This window comes from Nyctereutes procyonoides, unplaced genomic scaffold (genome assembly GCF_905146905.1).
Source record: "Nyctereutes procyonoides isolate TBG_1078 unplaced genomic scaffold, NYPRO_anot_genome, whole genome shotgun sequence".
Lineage (NCBI taxonomy): Eukaryota > Metazoa > Chordata > Mammalia > Carnivora > Canidae > Nyctereutes > Nyctereutes procyonoides.
The window spans coordinates 53,603,077-53,615,404 of record NW_026575140.1 but is presented as its reverse complement, the minus strand read 5'-3'; the positions used below and the strand labels follow the sequence as shown (position 1 = coordinate 53,615,404).

Genomic DNA, 12,328 nt, shown 5'->3' with positions numbered 1-12,328 from the left:
CTCCAGGATCACACCCTGGGCTGAAGGCAGCGCTAAACCACTGAGCCACCTGGGCTCAAGTGTCTTCAGAGGCGCCAAAACAAGAGTGCACTTCGAAGCCTTGTGTGATTTGAAGAAAAGCCAACCACAGGAGTCTCCATGGTCTTTGCTTTTGTCTGAGGTTGGATTTTACAGCTGCTGTTCTAGGCAGAGAAAGGAGAGGCGTTCTCATAGTAGGGAAACCACAGATGGCCCAATGTGGCAGGAGCTGCACATCCCAGTCTTCTAAATTGTCTTGAGTGCGAATATGTTCCAATGTGTCTCTTTGCTTTTACTCGAGCAAAAACTCTTCAAGAGCCAGTCTTGAACAAGTTTGGAATAACATGGTTAAGATGGAACCTATGTGATTGTAATTCTTCTTCAAACCTCAGCCAAAATAGGGTTAATGAGACTTCACTTTCCGGGGGCTCAGGATGTCCTAAGAAAGATCACACCTCTCTGGTGTTCCCTGCAGACTGGTGGAAGACCCAGCTCCCTCCATCCTGTGCCTTACGTGGGAAGGACACAGCTGGAGGAATGACCTGTCTCAGAGAGACAGAGAAAGGAAGAATCACATAGAAGCAAAGAGCACAGAGCTCTGATCTCAAACTGAAGGCCCCCTGGCCTATTTTCAGAGGGCTTTCATATACCTTCCTTGAAGTCAGGAGATTTTATATAAAACCAGATATCTGGCCTCCCATTGATAGTCTGTAAGATCTGGCAGCCCTGAGCTCACATTCCACATGGCATGGATTTGCTGGAGCTGAGGGATGGCTGCTCCCAGATGGCGGTGTACCTCCATGTTACCATGTTCCCTGCCCCTTCCTTATTGGGTCTTACACATCCGGCCCCTGGAGGAGTTTGAGTTTGAGATCCCTGGTCTGGAGCATCTCTCATGATTTGCCTAAGCTCTCCAGGGCACTAGGTAGGACGCATTCATTGACAAATCTCTCCAGTGCCCATCACAGATGAAGAGCTGGGCTAGATTCTGGGGAAGAGAAGAAAGGTGCTGAGGCCTGACTTCCATCCCCAGGGTGTCCACAATCTGATAAATGACAAGATGAAACTGACTCAGCAGTTTAGTGCTGCCTTCAGCCCAGGATGTGATCCTGGAGACCCAGGATCGAGTCCCACGTCAGGCTCCCTGCGTGGAGCCTTCTTCTCCCTCTGCCTGTGTCTCTGCCTCTCTCTCTCTGTCTTTCATGAATAAATAAATAAAATCTTAAAAAAAAAAAAGAAACATACCTAAGGCACAAGGCGCAATGGAGAAGGACCCTAGAAGGGTGACAAGGGTAGCTGGAGGCAGCATAAGACTGCGCACAGCAGAAGACCCCAGGAGTGGGTTGTAGAAGCAGAGGTCAGCACAGCACCAGACTCTTCAGATGCTGGAAGTAAGAGCAGGACAAGGGCCCTTTGACGATGGAAAGGAAAAGAAAGCCAAAGTTAGCTGAGTGTAAAGAAAATGCTAAGTGTACCTCGGTCCTTAAATTTTCTTTAGATCTTTTCCTGACTTGTGAATCACTTTGTTTAAACTTAGTAACTAGAAATTATTTACTGATTACTGTCATTTGGATAAAGATAGTTTTAGGGGGGAAAAGCCACTCTAACCACCAGAGGAAAGCTACCCATGTGGTCTTTACAGACCTGCTCTGCAGATGAAAGGTTCCCAAATTGCTCTGCATGGAGCTCTTGGACATGATCCGCCTCTACCTAGCTGTTCTTCCAATCCCCCCATCCTACCAGGTACGGGTAAACATCCCAGTGGATTGGGATGAGGGTGGTCCAAAGACATTGCTCTGATCATCAAAACTGAATGAAGAAGGAAGCCTGCAAAGGTTTCACTTATGAGAAATAGCATGGAACTATGAAATAGAATTCATATTTCCCCCCATTTTGCAAATGAGGAAATATCGAGACAACAAAGTTCATATGATTTCCACTGAGGTTCAAATACCTGGTGTTAGAAAGACCTAAGACTTTTTATTTTTTCTTTTTGAAGCTACCAAAGGAAAGTAGAGAAAAGCCTGGAAATCTGCACAGCCATGAATTGAAAAGGCCCAATTATATCTTGATTTTGATCGTCTTTAATGATTCATTGTATACATATCACATTCAAAATGCAGCATTCCTGGTATTTATTTTTATAAATGCCATATAAGATTGAAATAATGAAAAATTGATTCATATAAATTTGTATTTCATACAAAAGCTTTAGTATTTAGAAGATGTGGCCAAGGGGCACCTGGGTGGCGCAGTTGGTTAAGTGTCTGCCTTCGGCTCAGGTCATGATCTCAGGGTTCTGAGATTAAGCTTCACCTCCCCTGCTCAGTGGGGAACCTGCTTATCTCTCTCAAATAAATAAATAAAATATATTTTTTATGTTAAAAAAAAAAGAAAATGTAGCCAAAGCAGGTTATGCTTCCTGCTCCCTGATTGCAGGAAGGGTCTATCAAGAAATAAGAAATGTGTTAGCAGACTTCTCAAATGACTGCACAGTTAATAGGAAAAAAATTAACGCAAGATTAAAAAAATAAACGCAAGATTCTGATCATTCCTAAAAGGAAAAATCATTAATTTAAAAATATTCTGAGTGCCTACAATGTTTACAAGGGTCTCTTTAGGACAACAAATTTGTCCAACACATTTTGGTTCTACCATCAAGAATTCTGGAATTTACTGGATAGGATCATTAATCCCAACTGGTTATTGTTGGCTGTGTTTATGCTTTTCGAGGGTTGTTATCCAACAAAACATACTGGATCTAATTTAATGATTTTGGCTACTGGATAATTCCTTTTCACTGGTCAAAACTGTAGGCTCTTTGTCAATATGCCCCATAGCTTTGCCCACTTCCCTGAAACATAATAATTCATATAAGCAAACTAAGAGAGCTAATAACATGTTGTCTTATTGCCACAGTCCCTTCTTGGCAGGATATGCTGGGAAAACATGTCTGTGGCGGGCAGATTGCAATATTCTTCACAGGTAAGTCTACTAGTTGTATATCAAGAGAGCTGTGTTAATTACCAGTGTCCAACCTCCTGCCCCCAGGCATTCAGCATCGTCTTCCAGAAGGCTGTGGAGAAGGCTGCTCCAGATGAGAGCCTCAAGAAGCGCGTGACTAATCTGATAGACAGCATCACCTTCTCTGTGTACCAGTACACCACCCGTGGGCTTTTCGAGTGTGATAAGCTGACCTATCTTGCCCAGCTTACCTTTCAGGTAAAAGTGGATTGAAGATGTTTCTAGAAAAGAGGTCATTTTCCAGTATCCAAACAGCAGGTGTAAAGAAAGTTTCTTCTTTTCATATTGCTTCCCAGAGAATATGAAGACTATTTGGTTCTAAGCAGAGCATCGGACAAGAAGGTCCACTATGGCGCATGCATGCTGCCTCGCCATTGTCGCACTCATGGCAGCCATGACTCATCAACTCTTGTACTTCTTGTTTACCTTGGATGACCTAAGATCCGCCTTAGCATAGCCCTCTGGCAGCCACTACCCATCAACCCAAACTGGCACTAATGATGGAACTCGATGGCCATACCAATAACTAAATATTTTTTGAGATGCTCTAAGAAATCTACAGCATCCCTCATTATTTATTTACCTTTAGAGATGCGACTTTAGTGTCCCAAACTTCCCATGGAATAAGAAATTGCAAATGTCTTTCCATAGCTATGGCAGCCTTGGCCTTGAAAAAGGTCCTTAAGGACTCTAATTCTCAAGGGTCTAGGTGGAGCAGGGGCTTCCAGTATTAATTTTTAAAAACCTTATCTTCCACTTATTCTCAACAACAAAAAGCCACGAAAACTTATTTTCTTGCACTTATCCCTCTAATCATTTAGGATTGGGAATTTTTTCCATGATTTAATTAGGAGCATACACTAGATTATCTCTAAGGCCTCTTCCAATTGTAAACACCACATGGACTGTGATTACTTCTGAGCTGACTCCCTATGTATGTTCCAAAGTCTGAATTCATGGGGGACTGTTAGTGTGGCTTGTTCCCCCCTTACCCCCGGTATTCCCTCTCCAGCCCAAAGGAGTGTGGCCATCATAGAAAGAATGTGGGGTACCTGACTGACTCAGTAGAGCATGCAACTCTTGATCTTGGGGTTGTGGGTTCAAGCCCAAATTGGACACAGAGATTGCTTAATTTTGGTGGGGGGCATCTGGATGGCTCAGTTAGTTAAGCATCCGATTCTTGATCTCAGCTCAGGTTTTGATCTCAAGGTCGTGTGTTCAAGTTCCACATTGGTCTCCATGCTGGGCACAGAGCCTACTTAAAAAAAAAAAAAAAGAGAGAACTTGAGTTGCAGCATGAACTACCACTCGTTGCCCCCAGGCCTCCAAGGAGCTTCCAACCCTAGCTTTTGCTCTTCTCTCCTCATAAATATTTTAGCCTCATTTTACCAGGGTTTTTCCACCTCGACTGCTATTTATAGGCTTTTTCCCCTTTAGAGACTTTTCCTCAAATTTTCCAAATTGTTATTTCTTAGTGAGCATTCCCATGCTGTAACCTCATAGCACAAAACACCATTTAAAGGGAGAAGCACAAAACACCATTTAAAGGGAGAAGACAGGGATTCCTGGGTGGCTCAGCAGTTTAGCACCTATCTTTGGCCCAGGGCGTGATCCTGGAGTCCCGGGATCGAGTCCCACATTAGGCTCCCTGAGTGGAGCCTGCTTCTCCCTCTGCCTGTGCCTCTGCCTCTCTCTCTCTCTCTCTCTCTCTGTGTGTGTGTGTGTGTGTGTGTGTCATGAATAAATAAATAAAATCTTTTTTAAAATAAATAAATAAAATAAAGGGGGAAGACAATGTCCCAGCACCTCTTAGTGTGAATCATTAGCTCCAGCCACGCTGAACACTCTACCCTCCCCTGCACACACCTCACTAACTTTCCCCTCCAAGCCTCTGCCCATTCCTTGGCCCCTCCCTGGAGCACCTTCCCTTCCTACCTAGATAGTCGTACCTTTTAGCTTCTCTGACACTCAATTCAAAACCACATATAGAAGGTTTAATCAAATGAATCTCCCCACCCCAGCTTGCCAACCACTCCATTCTGGAACCCGTTTGGCATTATTGATTCACTTATGCATTTCTGTTTTATGTATATCCATATGTGACTTTGACATTCTCCTACGTGTCATCTTCTCAACTAGATTGCAGGGATATACTCCATGGCATTTAGGACTGACATGAAACGCTTGCTAACCAATGTACCTAGTCATTCACTGCATGCAATTTTTTTAAGATTTAATTTATTTATTCATGAGAGACACAGAGGCAGAGGGAGAAGCAGACTCCTCACAGGGAGCCCAGTGTGGACTCGATCCCGGGAGCCCAGGATCACAACCTGAGCCAAAGGCAGATGCTCAACCACTGAGCTACCCAGGTGCCCCGACTGTGTGCATTTTAAGTCACCCTGATATTTGGAGCGAATACAAACGCACCCAGAAGTGATTTGCACGGATAAGCTCTTTCTTCCACTCTACCCCCTTTTAACAACCAAAACTGATGGGCAAGCTCCAGGACTCGAAGTAGCAATAATTACCCTGAGTGCTAACCCCAAGATCTCCAGAACCCTGTGACTACCACACCTAAAGAAACCGGGTACCGCTCCTCCACATTGCAGATCCTCCTCATGAACCAGGAAATTGATGCTGCGGAGCTGGATTTCCTGCTTCGATCTCCAGGACAGACAGGCGTCACCAGTCCCGTGGGCTTCCTCTCCCATCAGGCCTGGGGTAACATCAAGGTCAGTAGAAAGGGCCCCCAGAAAGAAGCCAAGTTCTCAGCTCTTGGAGTTTTTCCCGCTGACACTTGTCCCCAGGAAGTCAGCAGGTCTCCCTTCAGGGGTTCAAGCATGGAACAACATAGGTGCCTGCCTTTACCTGGTCCCCCACAGCAGAGCTCACCCCTCCTGGGCCCACTGGGAAGGCTCTGCAGAGGAGCAGGTGTGTGCGGGTTGAGGGCTTTGCCTCTCCAGGATGTGGAGGGATGGTAAGATCCTACAAGCTTCCCTACCTTGGTGGAGCTGCCTTTCACCTGCCAAAAGGGCTGGAATGTGGGCTCCTCCATGAGGCCCTGGGGCTGGTGTGGGGGTGCTGCGAGGGGCTCCAGGAAGCAGGTAGATGCCAGAGCTCTCTTCAGGCACGTCCAGGTGAGTCCTAACTCAGCTTCAAAGTGGGGGATGCATTCCAGCTTGGGATCCTCAGTGGTTAATACTAGCTCACATTTATTGAGCACCTTAGAAATGTGTTTTATCCTCACGCTCACCTGGGAGGTAGGTGTTATCTGTTCTCATTGAACGCAAAGCCCATTTTCCTGCCATGTTGTGTAGCTTAGTTTAGTTGGGATCCTATGAACATTATTCTAGGAAAAGATCACAAAGTATAAGCTTCTTTCTGGAGGGAGCATGCCTGCATTGACAGAATGTGACACGATGCCAAGCACTAAGTGACCACCCACTGCAGAGCCCCAGCCTGCTGTCCACGTGGGCAGCTGTCAGGTCCACACCTGCATGAGTACACGCAGCAGGTGCTGGTGCCTTGGGAGCACTGGCATCTACACAAAATGAATCCTGTTTGTGATCTTCCATGTTTGTTGCATTTTATACATGGTTCATAGAACAGAGGATGTAGTCTAAAGTAACAGGATTGGTTCGTTTCCTCCTTATATTTTCTTGTCAATTTTTTTTTAAATTTTGAGAGAATATAAATTCCCATGCAGTTATAATAAATAATAGAATTATCCCTTGTACCCTGTGACCCTCAGTGATAAAATCTTGCATTCGTATCAGGCAGCATCTTATCCAGGAAATTTCCTTTGATACAATCTACTAATCTTACTCTGATATCACTAGTTTTTATGTGTGCGTGTGCATGTACGTGTGTTTAGTTTTTCACATGTGAAGATTTATGTAACCACCACTCTGGTCAAGATACCAAAAATTCCACCACTGTAGGGATCCCTTATATTGCCCTTTATAACCAGAACAACCTGCTGCCTCCCCGAACACCTAATGCCTGGCAACCACTAATCAGTTCTCTGTATAATTTTATCCTCCCAAGGATGTTATGTACATGGAATCCTACAGCATGTAACCTTTGCAGACTGGCTTGTTCACAGAGCATAATTCCCCTAAGAGCCACTCAATTTGATTTACTTTATAACAGAAGCCCAAAACTTAATATTTATACGCATGCTCTTCTCTTCAAAGGGACCATCTTAGGAAATTCAAGACTAATTCTATTCATGCTGCCATTGCCCAAAATATTTTTCTAATTCCTTTTTCAGAGCCTGATGCTAATCTTTTAAGCAACTTTAGGGCTGTATCTAAATCAGGATTCATCAAACTTTTCCTGTACACGGTCCCACAGTAAATATTTATGTTTTGAGGGCCAGACTGTGTCACAACTATTTAGCTCTGGCAAAGTCACACACAATACAGAAGCAAATGGAAATGGCTGAGTTCCAATAAAACTTTATTTACAAACACAAGTGGTGGGCCAATTTGGGTCTACAAGCCGTAGTTTGCTGATCCCTGGCCAAAATATGAAGGTGTGATTTGACTTTCATTTATTAACTGCATTTGTCATTCTGGACCCTATCCGGCAAGTAAGAAGAGGAACAATATATCGGAAAAGAAATAAGGAAGAACTCCTTTCACAATAATAACCAAAATAACAAAGTTCCAAAATGCCTAAGAAAAACTATAACAAAGGCAGAGATTTGTGGAGATGTGTAGAAAACCATTAACTCTCCTAAGCTACATAGGATCTGAATGAATTGATATACTCTAGAGTAGCACTGTCCAAAAGAAATATAGTGCCTGTCACTTATGTAATTTAAAATCTTCTAGTAGCCACATTGAAAAATGTAAAAAGAAATAAATTAATGTTAATAATGTATTTTCTTTAACCTAGGGTAGCCAAATTACCATTTCATATGTAATTATTATAAAAATTATTAATGATACATTTTATATTTTTGTATTTGAATTCCTATGTGTATTTTTTATACTAATAGTTCAGTTCAGATGTTAAATTTTCATCAGAAATTCTCAAGGGGAGGCTGACTGGCTCAGTCAGTAGAGCACGTGACTCTTGATCTCAGGATTGTGAGTCTGAGCCGCCTCACCTTGAGTGTAGAGATTGCTTAAAAATAAAATCTTTTTTTTTTAAACAATTTTTTTTTTATTTACGATAGTCATACAGAGAGAGAGAGAGAGAGGCAGAGACACAGGCAGAGGGAGAAGCAGGCTCCATGCACCGGGAGCCCGACGTGGGATTCGATCCCAGGTCTCCAGGATCGCGCCCTGGGCCAAAGGCAGGCGCCAAACCGCTGCGCCACCCAGGGATCCCCAAAAATAAAATCTTTATATGGTCTCATTCATTTGGGGAATATAAAAAATAGTGAAAGGGAATAAAGGGGAAAGGAGAAAAAATGAGTGGGAAATGTCAGAGAGGGAGACAGAACATGAGAGACTCCTAACTCTGGGAAACAAACTAGGGGTGGTGGAAGGGGAGGTGGGCAGGGGGTGGGGGTGACTGGGTGATGGGCACTGAGGGGGGCACTTGATGGGATGAGCACTAGGTGTTATTCTATATGTTGGCAAATTGAACACCAATAAAAAATAAATTTATAAAAAAATACATATATATATATAAAGAAATCCACATACATCAGAGAGCCAATTGTAAGCCATGGGCCAAATCTGGCCCACCTCTCTGTTTTTATAAATAAAGTTTTGGGATCCCTGGGTGGTGCAGCGGTTTGGCGCCTGCCTTTGGCCCAGGGCGCGATTCTGGAGACCCCGGATCGGGTCCCACGTCGGGCTCCCGGTGCATGGAGCCTGCTTCTCCCTCTGCCTGTGTCTCTGCCTCTCTCTCTCTCTCTCTCTCTCTGTGTGTGACTATCATAAAATAAATTTAAAAAAATTTATAAATAAAGTTTTACTGGGACACAGTCAAAAATAAAAAATAAATAAATAAAATCTTTAAAAAACCTATTTGATATGTATTTAGGTTTCATAAAACCTAGATTTTAAATCATTGATTCATATACCTCAGTTGCTCCAAACATACTTAAAAGTTTTCCAGTTGCTAAAGCAAGTTCCAGTTTCTAAATCTAAATTTTAAAATAATTACAATTAAGTGCAATTTAAAAAATGCAGTTCTTCAGTCACATGAGCCATAGTTCATTTGCTCATTGACTACCTAGAGTTGAGAAGAGCGACTCATACGTAGTCCAATGACCTTACAGAAAAGCAGTTCTGGAAATCAGTTCTGAGGGAGCCCTTTTGCAGAACTGGAGCAATGATGGACTGGTTAACACAGGCTCTGGAGTCAGACATTCCTGGGTTCACATTCAAGTCTGAGTGTGTGTGGCCTCTGGCATATTATCTTATTCCTCTGAACTTTTTTTTTCCTTACCTGCAAAATGGCAGTTGTCATACCCACCTCACAGGTTTCCATCAAAGAGACAGTAGAGGATTGCAGTAGTGGTTGTGGCTACTGTACTGGTTTCCTACAGCTGCCATGACAAAAACAACAGGCTGGGTACTCTCACAGTTCTGGAGTCTGGAAGTCTGAAATTAAGGTGTCAGCAGGGTCATTCTCCCTCCAGAGCCTTTAGGGGAGGATCCTCCACTGCCTCTTCCCACTTCCAGTGGGAAGGTATTCCTTGGTTTGTGATCCCTCTATGTGTCTTTGCATCTTCCCTCCTTATAAGAACACCAGTCATGATGGTTTAGGGCCCACTCTAGTGACCTCATGTTACCTGGATCGCACCTGCAAAGACCCTATCTCCAAATAGAAGATTACATCCACAGGTATGGAAAGTTAGGGGAACACAACTCACCCCAGAAGTTATGTTTATTAATTATGCAGTTGTGGGGTATATGTACACCTTGGTTGCATTGTGCCTGATGGAATTTATCCACTGAAGGAAAAACATTGAGGAATTGTGAGTTTGGATCAAGTCCAGTTGCCTTTCTCTATTTTTCCCCACAAAGCACTCTGCAGCAAAAGTCATAAAGGATAAATTATTCCAAGACGCTCCCTACTGTTTTCATTTTACGTTACTCCACTCAAAAGCTACTCTGCCACGGAGTTCCATTTCTCTTTGCACAAAACATATTGTTTGCTTTGCTTTGCTTTGCTTTACTTTGCTTTTTCTGATTGGTTTTGTGGGCGAGGCTCATCTGGCTATTCAAAGGCTTTTACAAATGCATGAAGCTTTCTCTCTCTTTCTGTGAGTTGTGTTATGTGGAGAGGCCAAGTCCAGACCCGTCCAACTCAAGCACAGGACTGGATGTGAGCAGCTGAAACAAAATACAATGTGTAGAGCATATCGCTGAAGCCTTTGATAAATGTTCATTTTAAGTGTTCGGTTGGATTCTAGCCTAAATTAACAAATACGATTGAATAGGACATGATAAAAAAAATGGGTTTTCTTTTAATTATATCTGATGAGGAAGGTTGATTGCCATGTTTCCCCCAAAGGAATTAACAAGCAGGTAATAAGTGAAATCTTTATGATAAAATATTGCTTTTATTCTTATCCTTTGTAAGGATTTTTGTTTTTAAAGTCTCATCAAATGCTGAACTTGAAGGTAATAGGCATGCTCTTTCTTCATTACAAAAATCTCATCTGTGATGCACGCCACTGTCAGCCTCTGAAAAGGACCTCTCACCACCACTCTGGATGCCAATTTCGCACAGTTGTATTTTGCTACGCAGTCCAATGTAATTAGGTTAATTAGTCATTTCCACTTAGCTTATTAGAAGGCTAGAAATCCCTTTCCCTCATTTGGAAGATTAAATGTTGCAATTGTGTTCAACCCAGAGCTTTAAGAAAGTGTGTCCCAGACCCAAGTTGTGGCAGCTGGGAACACTCATCAGAGTGTCATTTGCTCTGTTTTGTGGTGTCACCAGAGGGGGTAATGGGTCTGCAGAAGGGGTAATGGTGATACAGGCTGGGAAGAAGATAGGGAGCCAGTTCCTCAGCCCAGAGAGAAGTAATTACAGCAGCAGCAGCTTCTCTCAGCCTGTCAAGAGCCCTCCTGCTGGCCACGCAGATGTCAAACTTTATTAATTGAACACGTTCTAAGTGCCAGGCAGCCTGCAAAGCCTGAGGCATACAAAGACGCCTAAGAAAGTTCTTGCCCGCAGGGAACTCACAATCTTGTGGGAAGTGACAGGCAGGTAAACCAGCAATTGCAATTGAATAACTGTAGGAACCCCAAGAAAGCACCAGGGAGGGCTTTATAGTCTTCAAAGCACTGTATCTGCATTAGAATATGAGCTATGCAGACAAGGATTATTTGGCCTCATTTTCCAAATGAGAAAATCAAAAAGGCCACAAAGGTTTAAAAACAGTCTCTGAGTCACAAGAGGCTCCTAAGAGGGGGTGCAGAGACCAGAACCTTCAACTCTTGGCACTCGCTCCTCCATCCTACACACAGTTCCTCCCCACTTCTCAGTAGGAGTGATGCATATCCCTTGCAAAGTGGCCAGAGTGAAGTTGGGGGGCCATGGACTTCTTGTGAAAGAGCAAGTAAAGGCAAGACATGGGTTCATCCACATGGGAAATGAGCCTAGGCAAGCCAGGTTAAGGATGTGTCCTTCACCAATTCTCTCTGCCCCTGTTTACCGGGAGGACTCCTCTCCTACAGTCACACTGCTCTCTGGCATGTCCTACACTCTTCCGTTTCCAGACTTCAACTCTTGTTGATCCCACCCTACAAAATGCCCTTCCCTTCTCTTTATCTCTGTCTCTGCCCAGCAGAATTCTACATACCCACTAAGGCCTCCCTCATCTCCTCTTTCTCCTTAACTTAGGACTGCTAGCACCTTGAAAGCATGTGTCTTTTTTGGTTTTCATTTGTATTGCCAAGTACCTGGCATGTAGTAGACATTCAATAAATGTTGAATGAATGGATGGATGGATGAATTCAAATAACAAGAATCTATTAGGATCCTTAAAATTCATGGCACTGTGGTAGGTGCTTTGGACATAGTCTAGCTTTTCATCTCATTGAAGAGACCAAACACTCAAGCAGAGTTGAGTAGTAATGGAGAGATTGCAGATACATGTCCAAGTGACTAATGTTTATGCGAGCATTCTGAAGACAGGGGATGGGATGAACCCCCATTAAAATTTAGTTCTGATGTCAAGATTGATGATGCCACACATACCAAGAGAATATTAAAGGTTTATTACTCACATAATGAGTCTTTCCAAGAAAACAAGGGAGCTCCCAAGCAGTCTAAAAATCGCTTGAGAGAGCCAGGGAAGGAGACC

At 43.3% G+C, this 12,328-nt stretch overlaps 1 protein-coding gene across 1 annotated transcript in view; it reads left to right on the top strand.

The window, feature by feature from the left end:
• Positions 1–12,328, top strand: part of DNAH9 (dynein axonemal heavy chain 9) — a 325,287-nt gene that overhangs the window by 254,648 nt on the left and 58,311 nt on the right. Inside the window, exons 58-59 of the mRNA XM_055307050.1 lie at positions 3,070–3,240; positions 5,655–5,777. Coding sequence (XP_055163025.1) covers positions 3,070–3,240; positions 5,655–5,777 — 294 coding nt within the window. The remainder of the gene's footprint in view (positions 1–3,069; positions 3,241–5,654; positions 5,778–12,328) is intronic.